This window comes from Varroa jacobsoni, unplaced genomic scaffold, assembly GCF_002532875.2.
Source record: "Varroa jacobsoni isolate VJ856 unplaced genomic scaffold, vjacob_1.0 scaffold_42, whole genome shotgun sequence".
Taxonomy (NCBI): domain Eukaryota; kingdom Metazoa; phylum Arthropoda; class Arachnida; order Mesostigmata; family Varroidae; genus Varroa; species Varroa jacobsoni.
The window spans coordinates 308,609-329,054 of record NW_019212944.1 but is presented as its reverse complement, the minus strand read 5'-3'; the positions used below and the strand labels follow the sequence as shown (position 1 = coordinate 329,054).

The 20,446-nt window shown below is 39.5% G+C and overlaps 1 protein-coding gene across 7 annotated transcripts in view; it reads right to left on the bottom strand.

Moving 5' to 3' along the window:
• Positions 1–4: 4 nt before the first annotated feature.
• FMRFa (FMRFamide related propeptide) overlaps positions 5–20,446 on the bottom strand; it is a 103,171-nt gene continuing 82,729 nt past the window's right edge. For 5 of the 7 annotated variants that reach the window (XM_022832930.2, XM_022832898.2, XM_022832899.2 and 2 more), the window contains 10 exons: positions 16,494–16,703; positions 12,415–12,589; positions 9,752–9,896; positions 8,984–9,173; positions 7,599–7,725; positions 6,460–6,600; positions 6,086–6,352; positions 5,765–5,888; positions 5,325–5,516; positions 5–859 (listed from right to left, as the gene is read on the bottom strand). In XM_022832930.2, coding sequence (XP_022688665.1) covers positions 791–859; positions 5,325–5,516; positions 5,765–5,888; positions 6,086–6,352; positions 6,460–6,600; positions 7,599–7,725; positions 8,984–9,173; positions 9,752–9,896; positions 12,415–12,589; positions 16,494–16,641 — 1,578 coding nt within the window. In that variant the 5' untranslated portion in view covers positions 16,642–16,703 and the 3' untranslated portion in view covers positions 5–790. The remainder of the gene's footprint in view (positions 860–5,324; positions 5,517–5,764; positions 5,889–6,085; positions 6,353–6,459; positions 6,601–7,598; positions 7,726–8,983; positions 9,174–9,751; positions 9,897–12,414; positions 12,590–16,493; positions 16,704–20,446) is intronic. The other 2 variants (XM_086968277.1, XM_022832913.2) reach the window with 2 other exon arrangements.

Here is a 20,446-nt window from a genome sequence, read left to right as displayed (position 1 = left end):
CCGATTTGTTTGTTGGATCTGTTTTTATTTTCGGATAGCCTTGATACTGGTACCTTTGTTTCTAAAGAGATTGACTTCAGCCACGAACATCTGGATCCAAACCGAAGATTCAACAGCTATCTGTCTTTATTATTACAGTCAGAATACGTGGTGGTTAATTAAAGTACGTTCATTGTTGATGATACCGGAAAAGGTTTCGGTAACGGTAAAAGTATATAAAACCATATTTTACACTTACGCATGTCACTCTCCTCTTGACATGAATTAGACATCAAGTGGCACAGGAAGGCTTTCTTTGTAAAGCGTCAGAATCTTCATCGAGTGACCTATGACAGATCGATCATTTTCACGTTACATGAGTCTCGTCTGTTTTTGCTGCTTCTCGTTTATTCCTCGCTTTTGGTTTTGTCATGTTCAAATACTTCTTTCATGCCCATGTCAATTGATTTGATTGGTGTTTTGCTTTAATGTACAGGGTCGATCGATAGATAGCAGATGTCACGTGCTGCTTTACATTAGTTCGAATTTTGTGTTAGTGATTTGAAAGCTCTGCTGGTTTGTGTCAAGGTAATGTTTTTTTCCATTGATTATGTCTTCGACGGGGTCGTAAATAGCCGGCCCTGTTTCGAATGCGTCAGTGCCGTCTGTTCGAACAAGCTTTTCGAAAATTATCAATTTTTTCCGTGAGGTGATGAATTTATTGATCTGCGCTTGATGCGAATGTATTGCCGTTAGGTACTAGCTTGTTATGGACTTCAGTGCTGACGTTCGATTAGCGTTGAATTGCAGTCTAACCAAAATGCAGAAATACGTTACGGTCGGGTCGAGTCCACCTGGACTGAACCCTGGGCTGCGGGATCTGAAACCAATAACGGGAAGAGCAGGTCAAGATACGTATTAGCTAGAAAAATTGCACAGTGCTTCCTAAATTTGCTATGTTGACTTAAGGCTTCATTTGAATAAGTTTGTACTGACAGATGCTTGCCTATAGGAACAGCTCAATTCTTCTATCTTTAGCTTTATGAGAGTATTACTATGGTGCTAGTGTAGTAACTAATCTATATTCACTTCTAGGAAGTGCATATATACTGCTAGTCAAAAATATTGCACATATCAGCTTACTGAGGAGGTAAATGTTGCGTATTTTACGCCCGCTACTACCGTTAAGTATTGCTTCAAATAGCTGGTCTTTTCCAGCGCGAAGCGAAACGTGCCCTTGCTAATGTTCAGGTCAACTTGCGTGTCCTAAAATTTACTAGGCAAATTCGTTTCCATTGCAGCATCTCACACGAGGTTATTTTAGTCTCAACCAAGAAGTATCTGTTATTATAATATTTCAGCCTTAATTTCTAATATTATGAAATTCAGGACTTTACGGTAGCGGTAATCAAAAACTCTTCAGTATGATTGCTTGATGCCAACAGTCAACTTCATTTACGTTCATTCTTCCACTAGAGACGATGGAAAGAGACACAGAAAAGCTTTTCTTTGCAGGGCCGAACAATTGGCGGCTTACTTCCCTGACAACGATTCAGTGTTTAAAAAGGAGGAACAGCAAATCTGAACGTAAAATATATATATAAAATATAAATGTAAGACATACTTATATTATCAGTTTTTCCTGAATTAAATTACTTCGTAAGAGACCAAAATGTGCCTAGATTTTGAAATTCTGTTGAAACAACTAATGCTCGCTCACACGGACACAAATATCGCATTAAAGTTTAGACGCGGCCTCCAGCTATGGACCCGGTTCATCAAAGACAGACTGACATTTTCGTTTTCCGTCATTATGCCCATTTTCACGATTTTCTACCAGGGAGAGAGTTCAGGATGAACCAAAAGCGACGCAATATATTTTGCTAAGCCGGAAGAGGTTTTCTCTTAGAGAGCTTTATAAAAAAAAAACTTCGATTTTCTAGGGAAGGTTTGATTTGTATACATTTACATATGAAAGGCACTAGTCTAACCAGCAAGCACTAAACAAAATAACTTAAAGTAGAATACAATGTTGGACGTAAAGGTTGCCTCAAGCTTGCGAGATAGCAGCACAATGCGTAACTTATCAAGTCCACTTTTCATCGTTAAGAACACTGTAGTGATGTCAGTAGCCTATTTCGTTGGCACACGTTCTGACTTCTGTGTGAGTATGTGTGTTCAACTTACAAAAAATTCCCTCGTTGCATAAAATCAAGGTAACCCATTATCTACTCTAATTTATTTCGCATTGCCTACATTACGTGGCAGTGGTGAATAAAAAAAAAATTAAATAACATCATTTTGCATTTTTTGATAATAAGACACTTAGAGATATAATGATGCGCTTGTAGATATGAACGGATAGTATGAGGCTCGTTGTATGGCGAATTCGCTTCGCACAAAAGCCCAAATGCGGCTGTTGAATTACTTTTAAAACGAAAACGTTCTAACTGTTATCGAATGAATCAACATAAACCATTGAAGATAAACGCATATCATTCTATAATGATCTTGTACCATCGCCCTGAGTTTAATGACTTCGTAACTAGTACAAAATCACTCGCTTTTTTTCTTCCTTTTCTGTTGCCTCGTTTGCCAATGCCTCTTTGTAGTAAAGTATAATTTCTATGACCTCTCTTCGAATGCTCGTTTGGTTTGCAAACGTTAGGCTATTTGTTTCATGCGCTCTTCTGTCGAGACCGTTTTTCTCGGACGGTTACGGCTGCCTGTCGAGCCCCACGCAAACATCGCGGTTTACAGGTGGATTTCCCAAGTTACAGATCACAAGAAAAAAACATATAAGATAATATCAGATCGTTTTGAATGTATCCTGTGTGCTTCTGTTGTTCATTCGTATGGAAGGTGCTTTTGGCAAAAAATGCCATTGCAACTAACCCACATCGAAATCGGCCCCAGTAGATTTACTGCAGTTTGTGCGTGTGTGTCGCCCGAAAAACCTAGACATCCCTGCGTCGTAGACATGCCGGAAGTCACAAACAAAATAGAAATAAGCGTTCATCTAGTGAGAAACCTCACAACGGCCGCAAAAGTAACTAAGGTCTGTGGGCGTCGGAGTATGCTACGCTTTCAGCAATGAGACAGACGTTGGCGGCAATTTCTTTGTTGATTGCTACGCTAGGATCCCTGAACAGGTCAGAATCGAAAACAGAGTCGGACAGAGTATCACTAAAAACAATGACCTCTAACAACAACAACTGCAGTAGCAGACGAAAAATAAAAGGCCCAAAGAGACAGAACCACCAAATGCTCGCGGAGCATGGTATTAGGTTCTCAAATAGATTTCTTTTTGTTGTTGCCGCTGTCGCTGGAGAACATTCACAAAGAGCGATGGATATACTCACGATGCAAAAGGACGTATGTCTATACATATAGACATAGATGCTGGCACGGAAAATCTTACTCCGGCTGGAACGAGTTTTTCTCGCCAAGTACTGGTGCACACGTTAACTTCTATGCGGCCGTATCGTAATAATGGATTTGGGCATTGCTAAACAACTTACTAACCCGTCCGTTGCGATCGTAGAGGTAAGCAACGACACCAACACCAGCTGCAGGGATGCAAAAATCGAAAGGAAAAACACCAGCAATACAAATACATTGGGATGCTTTTCTGTCGTTGGTTCTGGCCAAGGTAAATGGCTAAAAAAGGCGCTTCGAAAATTGCAGAGGAAATACAATGGAAATGGGCGAGAAGGATACGGGAAAATCGCAACTGTACTGCAACAACCTACATAACACGGCGGAAAGCTTAAAGACTGAAAAAGAATAATGAGATAAGGCCACATATGAAGGGAAGGATCAAAACAAAATGCGACGAAGCAGAAATTTATCGAAAGTGAGCTGCGACTTTTGTTGCTAGAATCGGGCATTGTTTAAGGCCACGGTGCAATTATAACGGGCTGTTATGCCTCCTAAGGTGGCTGAATATTTTGGTATGGTTCAAGTCAGCATTTTTTAATTTTCGTACACATCGACGTCAGGCAGATTAGTTTATGAAATATATAAAAGGGGTTAAAGACAGATAAAAAAAATATCACGTAAAAAAGAAGAATCGCATAAGTCAATGATGCTATCTAAGTTTTGGGGCACTATGTAGAGATCCTATAAGGGTATGAATTATCGTATTTAGCATTGCGGATTGAGGACCTCATCGGTCACTCGATGTATGACTGCATTAAATAGTAGAATAAACGAACTGAGGCAAGATGAGTACTTTCACTAAGAAACCTGGTCTTCGATCACTTCACAAAGTACTTTCGCACTATAGATTTAGTTCATGTTCTCAGATCTACAAATCTACTGTGTTATTTATGTCCTCTAGGCCTGCTGACAAATATCCAGAGGGTTGTAAATTTGCAGGCCGGCGCAATGAAATCTTATTTTTGGTCACGTACATCGATGGAGGAAGCACTGAGAGAAATGAATAATCTTGACCTATGCTTTATCCTTATAAATAAATAAAATAAACCTGAAACGGGTTAAATTCATTCTGATATTACATTTAAACAATACTGCCATGAAGCAGGGTATTCTCAAGAATGGTGCATCGCTAAAGAAAATCCACATAATCTATAGGTCAACTCGTTATTTAAATCATCGCGATGTTCACCGTTCGTATCAACTGCATAGTACCGATTCTAACGACCATCATAATGGGTTTAGCAATGTTTTGGATATCTAAACGTTCCAAAGATAGTCCTTTCAAGGGGCTTTATCGAAGAGTTACAATTGCCGATATTTCGCTCTTTGTTCAAACGGAAACTTTTAGTGGACGACAATTTATATACTTTTGTCAATATCGACAAAAGTATGTAAATATAGTAATCATGATTCCGGATCAATACCGCAATTCAATTGAAGTGACTTTTGTGGAAGATCGTTATAAAAAACATTCATTCTAACCAGTTGCATAGGCATATCTGCAAAATACTACTATATTCGTTGTTAATCCTGACTTAAAAATTATCTCAACTGAGAGGTAACTTCGTAGATTGACCATACTTGAAGGTCGTAACCCCCGTTCGTCAGTTTCCCATGGTACGACCTAAGCTAACCAAATGTGAGAACTATTTACGTCTTTCATATAGAAAAAACAAGATGGATTTTAGTGGACACCATTCTGCATGCCATACATGCACTAACATTTCGTATTGCATCCCATATGGCATTCAACCCGTATAAGACGTTTTTTTTCTTTAGGAATAAATAAGAACTCTTTGATTGAATCTTTTTAAACCTTCTGTTCACTGCTATGTATAATAATTTCTTCGTGTAAAACGTTAGTACGTACTGAGTTGTTAAGTGTTAAAATATCTGTAACTTGCCTGGAACTGCTCGGAGCGGCCCATCCGGTCCAGAAGGTCCTCTGACCCAATAAAAGTTGCCGTATTCGGTTGTCTCTGATTCAGTGGTCCGCTGCCACTTTGTCCAAGGGGTCCTGAAACGCCGTTAAGTCCTCCATCCGAATCCTCAACATCCACCTTATCTAGAAGATCCAACCTGTGTCGCAAAAGAGCCTGTAAATTCAAATGAGAACGTTAGTTGTTATAGTAAACTAATTGTTCAATAGATTTTTTAGTTGTGTGCATTACGTGTGGTAAATTCTAATGGATCACTTCGAATCAGTTTGGGAGTTATTTCAAATCGTCTGCTTAGTTCATAAATGAGCTTCTACCGGGCTCGAACATAATGCATGCCATAAAACAAATGGCGCATTTCGCATCTAGATATAAATATGCTAACAAAACTAAGGACAATCATGCACCTGTTGGAAGATCGGAGAAGGGTATGTAATGGTAAATCGCTTCTGTGAAGCGGGTCGAATCTCTTTTGTGTCAAGCCCAAACTCCACTCGAAACCCAGCACCGTCCGCATCACTCAAAATTGATCTAGAACAAAATTGGCCTGACGACATTAGAAATGCTGTGAACAACATATATCGTATAATATATATATATATATACACCGACTTTTCTTTTATATACGTATGTATGCATAGATAATGCTTTCTTATCGACGAATGACAAGGTGGATCACATAATTACTTTCATTAGCTTCGTTAGTCATTGTTACAGTTACAATATACCTTCGCCTTCTTTCGTGAAGCTGATCCTGTTGATCTACCAAGAAACTGTTATCCTCGACGTCTACTGGAAATGTCCCACTTCCAAGTTCCTGACCCAACTCCGCCCTTTTTCCAAAGTGCATAAAGCGATTGGTAGACTTTTTGCCGAAGTGAACGTATCGGTTCTTTCCGGAATTCCGCTTTAGGAGACGATCCATATACGACGAAGCAGTGGAGTCACTGTCGAGACCGAGTTCGTTTGAGGACCGCTTGCCGAAATGCATATATCTAACATGATTATTGTCAAGTTAAAACTTTTTACTAGGTCTAATTTAGGTTGACGAATATCACATTCTGCATAAAAGCACTATTAATGAAAAAAAGGCCACACTCACTTCTGGCTCTCAGCGCGCTTCTTTCCAAAGTGCATAAAACGATTGTTGTCTAATTTCTTAACGAAGTCATCATCCAAAGCATGTTCCAGATCTGTGGCTGCATCCGCTTGCTCGTCATCGCGTTTGCCGAAATGCATGAATCTATACAATGAGAGTCACAAAGGCGTTGTTAATTAACACACACCATGTAGATAGTAACTTGTACGTTAATTAAATTCTGCAAATTGCCAACTAGCTTATCGTTTAACGTCGTACGGTAGAAACAAAAACAGTTCTAAAATAGCTAATATAGTCTTGGCTGCCATAAACAGACGAAGCGAAACATTGTACATCATAGGCCTAATTGGATCAGTCGGTGTAAAATGTTTCGAACGGAAGTCAACGAGAAACAGTCGACCAGTTCACATGATAAGGTGCGATTAATAAAATTTCTTATATGGCGTTCGACTGTCAGGCTAACTACGAGCTAAATGAAGCTCGGTCAGCGGAAGCTTCAATGATGCGTGTTAGTGTTGCTGAAGCTGCTTTTAACTCTACACAACTCTAATGACGATAATAAGAAATACCAGGCATGTGGGCAAATAGACTCGCGTACTTACCTGTGTAAACACCCCCAAAAAAAAAAGACAGAAACGAAAAAAGAAACCTCAAATAGGTTTATCCGTATCAAATTGTATCATCTTTATTCCACGGCCCCTTAAGGAAGATTTAGAATCTTCGAACGGGTTCAACGATGCAGGTAAGCAAAGGTTCTGCTAACACAGGTCTTTAATAAGAAAATCGCTATATGCTAAGTATGGTTTGATAGCTCCAGGAAATCGGAACAAACACTGGTGTATCGAGGCTAAAACAAGTTCCTTTTTTCCATGGCGACAAGGACACGCGTACTCCTTAATTGTGTGAAGGATGTACGGAAAAATCAGGTTCGATTTGAGAAAATACAGACAATCCAATTTGTTAATGCCTTGATGCGAAGATAATATAACTAAAGAATTTTTATAGATTTTTTAATTACCATGCGTTTCCTATCGGTCTATGTGTCTGCTTCGTGGAACTCGTGAGGACGACTAAAAGTAAAATGAATTTAAACATTGAATACAGCGCAACCAATGACATGATTTTCAGATCACAATACTGACCTGTTGACATGTTTGTTAGGGTACGATTCGAAATCACTCTGGTCGAATATCTTCTTGCCGAAATGTAGGAACTGACTGTCAGGATTTCGCTTACCAAAATGCATGAAACGGTTCGGGGAGCGCTTTCCTGAAATTTTATTCAAAACGAACAGCTCGAACGTTGAACCGTATAGCAACACACATCTGGAGTCCTTCACACAACGTAATACGAGTAGATATACGTGCCGTACATGGTAAATTAAGTTGTGCTTGTGTGATTTAGCTATTGCACGATATATACATATCGTTTTGCCTGATAGAATACGATTGTTTGAACGAAAAATTAATCAATTCGATCACTGCTGATGCTGGCTTGAGCTAGAAGATTAGCTGTCCGCTCAGTATAGAAATAGCGACGATTGCTGTGGTTCCCGAGACTCCGGAAAAAGAACACGGCGCAGTCACAACTTCCATTTAAAACCCTAGTGAAAAGACTAGTCAATGAAAAGCCATCGACCCTACTAAGTACAACAATGAAAAAGAATGTTTTATATGCCAAACTGTACATATAGATAGCCTTAGCGAGGCTAATCATATGCAGCAGAATTATGCGTTCGTTGTTCGAAATTGAAAAGTTTTAGTTCGGCCACCAGCCTCAAACTGGCAAAAAGTTGAAACACAAAGTGGACGCATAAAGCAACAAGCTTAAGGCTCAGATACAGATTAGTAATCGTGCTTCCGTTGTTGAATCAGCCCACGTTTTTTACAAAAGAGGATACACACGAACAGGGTAAAATATGCGCGAAGCGTGCGCCCTTCATACTGCCATCGAGAGAAAATCGCTGCCCTGCCTAAACAGCGCACCAAACGTTACGATGAATCCGTGTCTCCTCTATAGGACCTCAACAGCCGCAAAGCTGCCGCCTGACATTGAGTTTGAAGGAAAAGTGTTAAGCGTGGCTGAGAAGATAGTTTCTATTTATATGTATAACGACTCAGTTTTGATTGCGCAGTGCATCGTGCTGTTTATTTAACAGAGTTCATTGAATGTTTATGGCCATATGCAATCAGTATGGCTGAGTCAGTTCAAGAAATGGGTATCTGTTTTAACGTTCTTCCGTGCCCTGCTAACTGTTAGCAAACATCTAGCGATAGTCAGTGAGAAAATGCTTAGGACACTCTTATATACAATTTAAGATGTTATTTTGAACATCTCATCCATAGCCTGTAATCAGAGATTCCCAAATAGCATTTTGGACAGCGACAACTGAGTGCAAACATTTTCTGTGTTCTAGCTGATATAAAATGGCGTCCGCCCAATGAGTCTAGCCAGCTTGAAGTAATGTTCCACGCTTAGCATTACTGCTAAAATTACATATCAACGGAGAGAGCGACTACATATTTACCAAAATGTAGCATTCGATTTTGTCCTGCCCGCTTGGCGGGTTCGTCGAGTTGCCGAAGGGCTTCGTTCCTATCAGGGGCGTCCTGATAATCAGCGAAAGTGTTGTATCGCTTACCGAAATGTAGCATCCGGTTCTGTCCGGCGTGCTTATCCATATCGACGGCAGATGGAGCTGATCCGGTGCTAAAGGCCTGAATTCAAATGATGCAAAGTAATAACAAAGTTGGGTTTAAAATATGACCAAGCAAGAATTTTGGTTATTTTGCCTGAAACTCTATGTGAACCTGAAATTCTATGAACTCTTCTAATTCGTTGGTAGTTGTAAATACAGAGATAGTAAGAATTAGCTAGTTATATCCTAGCAGAAGAGTCGCCTTCGTATGATCTAGACGTACACAAATAACATGATAATAGGATTTCCGTTTTATAATGGCCTTTCAGCCCTCTCTTGTCCCGATGAGTTCGGAACATTTGTTCTATACCCTAATGGGCAAGAGGTCGTGAATTTTCAACGTTCTGGCGCCAAATTTAGAATGGCTTCCCGTCGCAATCTATGTGCAACATGTAGTAGCGTGAAGATTTGGATTAGTTGTTCCGGAGCAGTATTTTTTCTTGAAGTATACGTGCGTAATCATGTAGGTGTTTATATTATTACAGCCCCCGTTCAGACTTTTCATTTTTTATACAAATAACGGTCGCCAGACAGATTGACGATAAAAGGTATGTAGCCTAAGCTAGATTTCAGTTAATCTGAAATACATGTACTCACATCTAGTTCTCCTCTCTTTCGTCCGAAGTGCATGAACTTTTGTATTTTTACGGCGCGTTTACCAAGCAACATTTCACTGTTTCCGATGAGCATCGAATCATCGTTAACGTCTTCAATGTTCTTGGACAAAGCTTTCGAGCACCAGCTGAAATAAATGACTCAATTAGATCCGTACGTATTGAAATGCTACAACTCCTTCCTACACGACGTATGCTAAAAGAAGCCCGTTCTGTAAATTTAGTTTTTGCCGAACGCTCGAATCATCTACAGTCTAGGCTCATATATAACTAGATTATGTGCTTGTGTTTCACTCCTTGGCAGGAGATTGGCTAGGTGTTCTATCAGGTTATGCGGGCATCAGGGGGGGTAAGTGCATTTGCAAATACTTTCCGCATTAATCAAAGGTTGGGCCGCAGGAAATGACCCAATTTTGCCTACTAGTTCCAAATATAATTTTTTTCCACTGTTGTAAACTCTTAGGATAAATTTAGCTTTTTTTTTTAGATGATAACACCTACTAAGGCCCTTGCCTATAACATCGGCGTTTGGCCCAAAAGCGCTTGTTCGAGAGTTGTGAAGGGCAACAAAATTAATGAGTTCGTGGTAGTTGACGTTAGGTTTACAGTGGCACTAGGAATAACGGGTGTCTTTCGACGAACATAGGAAAGGGTCATAAAACGGGCCTGAGATGGTGTTAGCAAATAATGCCATGACAACCAGAGCAAAGTTCGAACGAGTCTGTACTATATTTACTCGAAGTCACCAAAATATTTAGGCGAATATAGATTACGATATAGGTCACATAGACATCGCCTGACGCTTCCTTCTCCATCTCCAATTATTTTCTAATTATTTTCAATGCTAATTAGTAGAGTTGTTACGATAATAACTATGACCTATCGAAATCATTGAAAGAAAAATTCGTCACGAAGAGAAAGGAAGCAAATGATATAAGTTGATTGCATTAGTAGTATAAGCATTGGTCGCAGAGAAAGGGATCTAGGTTTGTCCTTGATATATGCTCTATATGTTATACATCTTAAGGCACCGCATTTACTTTGGTGACCAATAATGGCACGTTTTTGATGTACGGAATTCATATACAAGCACTGCCAACAACATAGATACACGCATACAGGTCTAAAAAAGTTACGAAGGTTCAAAGAGTACGATAATGCTTGCTGTAAGTATGATTAGAAACCGAAAATAGGGAACCAATAAAAATCGTTTGTTACATTCGAAGTTTACACTAAAATGCCCAGAGGTTATTTTCAAAGCCCTCATTGAAATTTGTTTATAAATTTTCTCATTGCATACGCGCCTCGGTGGTTAACTATTTCGGATTAATATATGTATACACTGATAAAGGTAATAATTATATTGCAGAGTTAAACGGGTCCCGTATTTACCGTAGGCAAATACAGACAAAAGACCTTCATGACTCAGGATTACGCTGTCAAAAAAAAGAAGAGCTATGATGATTCCTAGTGCTTCTACGATGCGAATGGCTACGGACAAGCCACCCGCTTTATGAGCATTGCTTCTCGTTTTTCGAGGTCCGATTACGGGATTCTCAAAGAGCAGATATAGCCGCGATCCGGGCGAAGATCCTTCAAAAAACGAGGCCGGAAAAGTCCTCTGAAGTTTCGCCTGATAATATCGTATATTGCTCCGATCTGCTGACACGGGTATACTCTTTTTCTTCACGTCGGTCTAGCAAAACTTTTTTACATTATAGATTCTTATAGAGAAATATTAGCGGCCTCGAACGGAGGGATAAACTGAAGTTGGCAGCTAATGCCTGGCAGAAAAGAAATCCCAGAATAGAAGGAATCGAAAAGAAAAAAAGCTAATCGACTTCATGTTATCATTAAAAAATCGTATATACGATATCGTATGAAACAAGCACTTTACAAAGGATAACGATAAAGTCCGTATTAAACAAAGCACATCAGAGTATTTAACTGAAACAGTGAGTTTTGTCGAAGATAAGTTTGCCCCGAGGCCTATTATGCTAATGCTATAACCGATACTGACTTACTTTCTCCCTTGAATCGCGTAGCTTCCTCTCTATCTCGTTTAAATCTCAAAGCCTCGTGAAAACTCCTATCCGACTTCCACTATTAACAGCGCACTGAGCACTAAATAGCACGTACGCATGAGTGGGGTGGCAAGTGCCGTAATGTTACATGCATCTGTTTGCGGATACTGCAAATTGGCATGTCCTTCAAGCAAAGTGTGTCATCATCACTTCTACTACTTTAACGGTGAATGATCTTTTGCTCTATTATTTAGTCGGGATGGCCGCGCCATCTCGAGCGTTTCCATTCGAAACGTGAGTTCTTTTTCGCAGGTATCTACTACTGAATCTACTAGATTCGTTGAATGCAGTGTTAACATCCTGTCATCACGAGTGGCACGACCATGTACAACTAGAGCAAGCTCGAGTAAAAATACGAGTCTGTAATCTATAGATTAACTACATATTTATAGTATAATTTCCAAACGTAAACACTTCACCCATGTAAACAGAACAAAAATAATCTTCGAGACAACTAAATAGCAATAGGTTTCGTAATCTACGAAAAATCAGCAGCGTCACTATAATCATCATGTCCACGTGCACCAACAAGTCCGATCATACGACAGAGTGCAGCACGTACTTGGCTAGAGCGGTCTGCCGCTCCTCCGGACTGAGGTTGTCGAGGGCGAACCGAAACAGAGCCGCGCAGTTTTCGAACGTATCGACAATCGACGCCTGCGAACCCCCGAACGATTGCTGCGCCGAAGAACTTGGGTACCGTGCGTCGCTGCGTACGTTAGGTAGAGAGAGATCGTCTGAAAATAAATAAATTATATTAGCTCAAAGTAGTACTTTCCTATGAAAGAGTGAATATGAAGCATCAGCTGAGACAGGCATATTTAAACTTGTTACTAGTAGTACTTAAGTTGAGTCTATATGCCATCCACTATCAGGCAATACGAAAACAAGAATAACAGTAGTTTAAAGTGATTAATTCCTTAAAGGACAAGTCCATAACTAATGTTATAATTTCACTGAGGTCCATAACATGAAGGTCGCTATTCGACTATTACATATCTGACGATATTTTGGCCACCTTTCTTCGTGTCAGTACATTGTTCCTTACGACTAGAATAACCAGAACTGGACGCTAGACAAGGGGAGAATAGAAAGCACAACTTATCTGCCACTAGCGGCCGTCCGGTTGCAAGCGATGTTCTTCAACTCAACTCAGTTCAGATGTCACTTACCGTTTAGGTTTTAATTTACGGGAGGGTTAGTTTGCTAACGGCAACCCTGTAGAAAAAAATATCGATGTATTTATAAGCGTATAAAACAAATAGTCCTTTCAAAATAAATTATCCTTAAGATCGTATTTTTATTATGCAACTGACGGTTCTCTTTTTTTTTTTTGTCTTTTCCTATAGCCAAAATTTGTGGTCTACGATATTGTAAACTCTGATCAGATACATCCAACTTTATCTTTGCATAGGCATCGGCGCTCGCTCTTGAATGGTAGTAGCCCACGCGACACTCTTCGTTGGTTTTTCTTCTTCGAACGCAACAGCATACGATAAATATGAGAAGTGCGCTGTGGTAAAACATGGATTAACCCGTCAAAGGTCACCGTTCATAAGAGTGGATTAAATGGAACCGCAATGCCGCCCTAGAATATTATAAAGAGAACTTTGGAATCAAACAGCTAGTTTAAATGAAGACGAAAGAAAAGAGTCACTGGGACAAGATCTGTCCGTTTTTTTTTTTGGCGTTATCTTTCTAGTAAATAGAAGACCGAGGCAAATGGAATATTAAAAAAAAATATTCATTTTAGTAGTCGTTAGATAAACACGGCTATTTAAATGACCATAACTATAAAAGATGCTAGTGTCTTTAACTTGATTTATCGTGGCAAGTACAAATTTTTAGACTGTATATTTCTTCATTAGAAGCGTGTAAATCCCAAATTCCTAAATTGGTTTTTATAGACCTTTACACGTCCTATGATAATCTTAATAATAAACAATTGTATGAGTCCAGTCTAATAATATATGAATCGTTAGTTTAAGAGTGCCGAGATCAGTGAAGGCCCAAACGATGCTTTCCTTTTTGCTCGTCGTTTTGACAAATCTGTATATTTGCTCCACTCTATGCATATATATATATATATATATATATATATATATATATATATATATATCAAAGTCTGCTTCACAGTAGCTATATGACGTCATCTTTAAGGGATCTACACGGATCCTTCGTGTAGGACAATTCCATGGTCGGGTGAAAAGTGCTTTATCTCGCTAGATGTACACCGACATATATATAGATACAAATTGGCTGTCTGTTATGGTTTTTCTATGTTGTCCCCGCTGTTGATCGCATGCTCCCTGTTTGCGAAAAAGAACGCTGATCAACGTAAAACACATAGACGAACTTACGTATCTGTCTTCGCTTGTCTACTCTACTGGGAAACTTTCCGCATGTACGCACGTTAATAAACAGAACGTTCTGTTTGATGCACCAGAAAAATCACACCGGGCTGTGTCTAGCGTATGCAGGTACACCGCGGGCACATTGCGAGTACTCTGAGCTAGTGAGCGACAATATATATTTCCCTGTTAGATATCAATTTCTTCTATTTAATAATCGGAAATCACTTCGAATCGTTGTGCAATGCATGTTATAGGTTTTACACTTATCATGCCTGGCCTGGTTTTAGCATGGCAGTCCTGATCTTGTAGAAAAGTTAGTGCATTTGTGGCACATGTATTAGTATTCGTTCGTATTATTATCAATGAATTTTATGTACGTGTACGTGGTGCCACCGCAAGACTCGGGCCAGCAATCAAAGACAGAAATGAAAGAAAACTTTCCTTTCTGGCTGGAAAAAGGACAATAGTTTACGAATACACCTAGGTTTTGAAGGATCCCAACTATTTGTCAAAAACGAGTCGATTTCGTTAGGGCAGCAGGCGCAATGTTGCTGTATGAGACAAATATGATCATTTGTGAAACTTTTTAATTTTCAGAAAACTACAATTTGGGCACGTAACGATTAGAAAGGTCCTCCGTTCGGCACTTAACAGCAACGTTCCTCGTTGCTTCAGCTTGAACGATTACTAGGATTACGTCGTTAAATTGCTTGCGGCGACAGCTGGAACCCAGTTCAGTTGCAGCGTAGCCGGGACATGTCTAAAACTTACGATTTCAGGCAAAGGATTTCCAATCAAATTTGAATAAAATCGGCTTAAAAAAATGATACGTTCTTTTTTCTCATACAGCCAAAAGCTGCCTTGCAGGTTTTAACTTGCGTACCTGTTCTCGCTTGAATTCTAAGTTTAACTCGCCATCCAAGTTCTATTAATAATAAATACGTTCATTACTTTATATAGATAATAGAATAATGCAAATTATGAAATTTGCACATAAACCCGAAATTCTTATTTCATCCACTAAATAGCGGCTTCAAACACTTGGTTAATAAACAAGAAATCTAAATTAATTTATTGGTAAAACGGAAATGTTTGGAGAAGTAAAACGAGGAAGCAAGACGGGCGGTAATCTAGTCACTTATCACAACCTGAATGATCGACTGGAATTGGCGTATTATTAGAAAGTTTTTAAAATTATATTTCTTGCACTTTTTTAAGTATTGATACTAATAATGACTATTTTGGCCTACAATTCTGTTTTTACCTGGCTTTGTCCCAAACGATATATTCGACCGCGCAGCGCGTTCAAATATTGCCTTTCGGGGCCGTTTAGCACATATACAACGACAAAGTGCCCATATACCAACCTTGCCGGTTTTACTTCCCTTTCTTTTTATCCTGATACTCCTAAAATACGACCCTAACTATACGTCTAAGTGCATCGTTCACCAGTTCCAAATGGAAGACTTCGAGTCTAGTCTAAATCGAAATTTTTAAGGTAATAGACAAATTACAAGTTTATAGACGTTCGAAGCGTTCATGGGTGCAGGAACTAAACATTGGTACGTTTCGTTAGAGATGTTCTTAACGAAAAACCAAAGCACCACGCCTGACGCCAAACAAACCGGAGGCCAAAACCATTAGGGCTGAGTGGAAAACGCAATATTGGGTGGGTGTAGAATGGTAACACGACGTTTTTTTTATACTGAATGATACTAGCTCGGGGTCACTTGTGGCTTGGATTTTTTATTTAGTGTTGGGTCACACACAAGAATACACGCAGACGCCTGTATAGCGACGAGGCGCCGTCGCCAAGATACGACTATATTGAAAAACAAAAAAACAAACAAAGCCATATAGAAAGCAGGAAAGGTACAGGCGTTGTACACCGAACAACTATGCAATACATACGAGACAGAATAGGTTTAGCTGACTAATTGACAGGGTTATTAATTAGCTCTGTTATATTACGTTGCTTTACTTCATCGACGTTCCATGGAAACATTGCGTTAGTCGCTCGGCTTTTTGTTGTTTGTGTCATTTCGAGTTTCCGCATTGAAATTAACAAACACTCGATAGGGCACATGCATATATAAGCTTGAGTTTCTATCACAGGATTTGCCGTTATTTTTATACCAGCATTTAAAGATAGGCGTGATTCTGGACTTTGGTGACGATGCTGCCACAACAAGACGTCTGAGCGAACGTTGATGTTTCGTATGGCATTCTATCACAAAGATTCTATATCTACAGTTGCACCTACTAGCTAAAGTTCTTCTCTACTTACCACCCAGTCTGGTAGTTGCTGATCGTTCTCTGGCGGCATCTGGTGACGCCGCGAAGCGTGCAGCTTGCGCCGATTCGGTTGAATTGATTAGGCCCCCTAAGAGCCCGCAGGCCAGCAGGCCCGTCAAGGGGGGTAATACACACTTCATAGAACGACTACTCGAGCTCGCTCGTACAGCGGCGGTTAGCCGTAAATCGGCGGCGCGATCCGCTGAAAAAGCGCACAAGAATGGAGCCGAAGCCCATATGAGTATTGCTTGAAACAGGTTAAAGTTTATAAGACACTTATTGTAAGTCTCGCGTCTCGTTAATATGACGTACGCAAATACAGTTCTTGGAAATAAAGCTCAGTCAACAAAGACAGAAAAGTGTTGGTCAAGTACCTGGTGGAGACGGCTCCTGTGGCATACGGATGCTCAAGTATCAAATGTATGATAATAAAATAATGCCAGTCAGTATGCTACTTTGAAGAAAAAGGAAGCAAATATATGATGTTACCTAAGTAGGCGGGTGTTGTAAGACGATAAAACCTGAAGGATCATTCATTCGCTTTCTCTCATGGTATTGACGTGTTTATGATCAGTTGAGCGGTCGGAAAGCAGACAGAGTGTTATGGAAGTATCAGAAAAAAAATTGGTTACTGTTGAACGAGTAGTAATAAATAGTAGTTAATAAAGAATTTTGAAATTCAGCATTCACTGTTTACTATTTATTAATTCTTATATAGTACTAATATGAAGACCCCTTTTCTGCAGGTCATACTTTATGCGCTCATGTAGATTCATTTCACGCAAATCGTGCATAAATGTTCTGAATTTCTCGACTTGGACAAATGATCTCTAATGGCTTTCATAGGCATAGATATTATAGCTCGTTTCTATCCCATAGCCACTATCGTTTTTATAATCGTTGTACCATGCACGCACTTCTTCAGCTTTTATAGCTAGAATAGATCGTCTTCTCCAACTAGTGACTTTGACAATGACTCGCATCTATTGGGGTACTCTACGCACTTCCGTATCATTTATGTCAATTACTTAGGCCCTTTAGGAATTTCTTCGCCTTATGACATGTCGAACTGACGTGATCGTTTGCATTAGTACAGCCCGCTGCTGTTTTTCTGTCGTTGCTTTTCCGGAAATTCTCCGTAATAGCTACAGATAACGATCCACTGGCTCACTCGTTTCGCAGAAGCCATTTGCACTTTTATATTTAGCTGCAACGTCTATGTTAGGTGATTCTGCTATCAGCGCTATATCTGCTAAGATACTTGAATAGAAGCTGGGAGCAGTCTGCTTCCAGAGGAAATAAAAGTGAAAACAAGGACAAACGCGGGCAGGAAAGCTATGTTTATCGGCAGTAGTGCAAAACACTAGGAAGTGTACAACGTAGATTTAGTCAGCCTCAACTTTCATACCGTACTTAAAAGAAAAAACAATAAAGCTGTGACCAGCTTTGGAGTCTGGTCAGAGTGGAAAATTATCGAGGTACATGTTTTCTTTCTTGTTAATGAAATGATTTAGTGTTTCGAAGAAATCCAATGAACGACTCTGTCAGCTAAAACTATTCATGCTTTAAAGTTTAATGAACTCATTATAGAACTTAAAGGAAGGAGCACGACATGACACGAGTTTAGTAATTGAGTAAATAGAAATCATAATACGAACAGTCAGCTAAGTATTAAGAGCTGTCGGAGGTGATTCAGGGGAATCCTGACGCAAAAGCCAGACAAAATTGAGGCCAAATAATTCTAACCACCCATATAATTCTATAAAGAATATTTCAGTTGAGTAGATCAGCATGAGGTCCTGAATTAGACGATATTCTACGACGGACCTCAACTTCTACGATGCCTAAATTGTTACGATTGGTTATTTTGACGCTAAATAGGACCTCTTAAAATCCGATTGGTTTAACTTACATTTATGATCCGTATATGACCGTAAAATTTGATCAAAGCAGTACAAAAAGACAAGGGTCGTTCCCTACGTAGAAAAGCCTGCTCATAGCTAAAACTACAGGCAGATTATGCGCATTAAAAACGTCAGTTTTTATGGACTGTTTATAGGGCTACTTCAGTCGTGACTCACATAACGGGTAACTTCGAGGGGAAATTTCGCTTATTTGACTTAGTCGAATCGTTACCACTAATTAATACTCAATGAATCATGCTGCAGATATTTAACCAATAACGAAGATGTTCGTGAGAAAGGGTTGACGAACAGAGTGTTAACTGTCGTATAGGAAGATCGTCAGAGAAGACTACGATTCGAAAAATATGCACATGTGTATAGTATTATGTAACTGTACAGAAGCAGCGAACACCGCTGAGACTGATCTCTCGTTTTTTTTTGAATGCCATGCACGTTTTTGTGTGCGATTAAATGGATTTTTGCTTCTACGAAAGATCCAAGTAGAGAAGAGGACATAGAGAGCCCTTAAAGGTCCGAGCGGCAGATGGGAAATGATACTGTAAACAGACATTACAAAGCCATGGACATAGACTAACCCATGTCTATGCTGGGTGTACAGCCGATCATTTAGACGACCAATGTCGTACATGTGAAACAAAACAGGATAGATGTGCATAGAGCATGCTGGCGCCACTAACTTTTTTCAGGCACTTGCCACAGATCTTAATATAAGCAGAAGACTTTTGAAAGTATTGGCGCAGCTTCTTCTACCTCATAAAGTTTTTTCCTTATGGTCCGTAGAAATACGGCCTTCATGAGAGAACAAGATAACCACAATTCGCTATTTTTACGCCCAGTCGTTGGTTATTATGATTGTGACGATAATTGCATTGTGGTTTTTCTCGACACTTCACACAGAACTTCACATGTAAAGTTCCTTTACTGAAGTAGCCATCCTGTACCCATCCATCATCAGTCGTTCTATAAGGGGAATATATGCTAAGCGTTAACTCGCCAGCCGTTTAGTCTCTCTTGATATCCTTGAATGTATGGCAAATGCCCCCTATTTTGGTGATACCGCGAACAAGCCATGTACAGTTGTCCTGCCGTTCCTCTGCTGCTTGGAGGCGAGCAACTAAATGCGAGGGGCAACCTTAAAATAGCACATTTAAAAGGGGGTGAAAGTATACGCATTCGTAGCTTGCGCATTTCCTTGTGGGACCTGTTGCATGCGACACATGAAAATGGGCTCAACGAGTGAGCCTTAAAATAGGTTCCTTGGCTTAATTCATTATTTCCGAACACCTAATTTATTATTATAGATTATATGGATCAATAAATCTATCGAATGGGCGAACTCGATACGTCGATTGGTAATAATGCCTGAAAGAGATCTTACTTGCCTCACTCGTGATTCCATTAATACCTTTCGGATCGGATTTATTGTTACTATCAAATAAAAGGATAGACACCACATTGTGACAGCTCCTTCTGTGCTTTTATTTTTATCACTCCGATACCGCCTGTTATCCTACAAGCATCTAAACCGGGACAAACATCTAGACAAGGCACCGTTGTTTTATAAACATCAAGAGATTTAAAGATGGCGCAAAAAAATGCCATCTATTATTGCTAACCAATAATCTGTCTTTCATATATTTAGGACTAAGTATTTTAAACAGTTAAACTGTATTACCTGTTTTCAAACAAGAGTGTCGAATGGATAATAGTAATCATCATAATACTCTGCTTGAAAAATACACATTAGGGTGTGTTTGTCACCACCCTGACTTGGGTTTCATCTGAAAGATACAAAAGAGGATCTATCAAATTATAGACTGTCGCTCTTAGGAGAGGTCTAATAAAGGCTGCGTAATCTCAACGCTGATAACATTTCGCGGTAGCATAAGATGGACAATCTATACACGCAAAATGCTGATTTACAGAGCTTGCCTAAATACAGAACTGCTTCGTATCAGACAGTTCTAATCTGATGGTTCATTTTATTCCTTTTATAGATAGATTTAGCACAAAATATTAT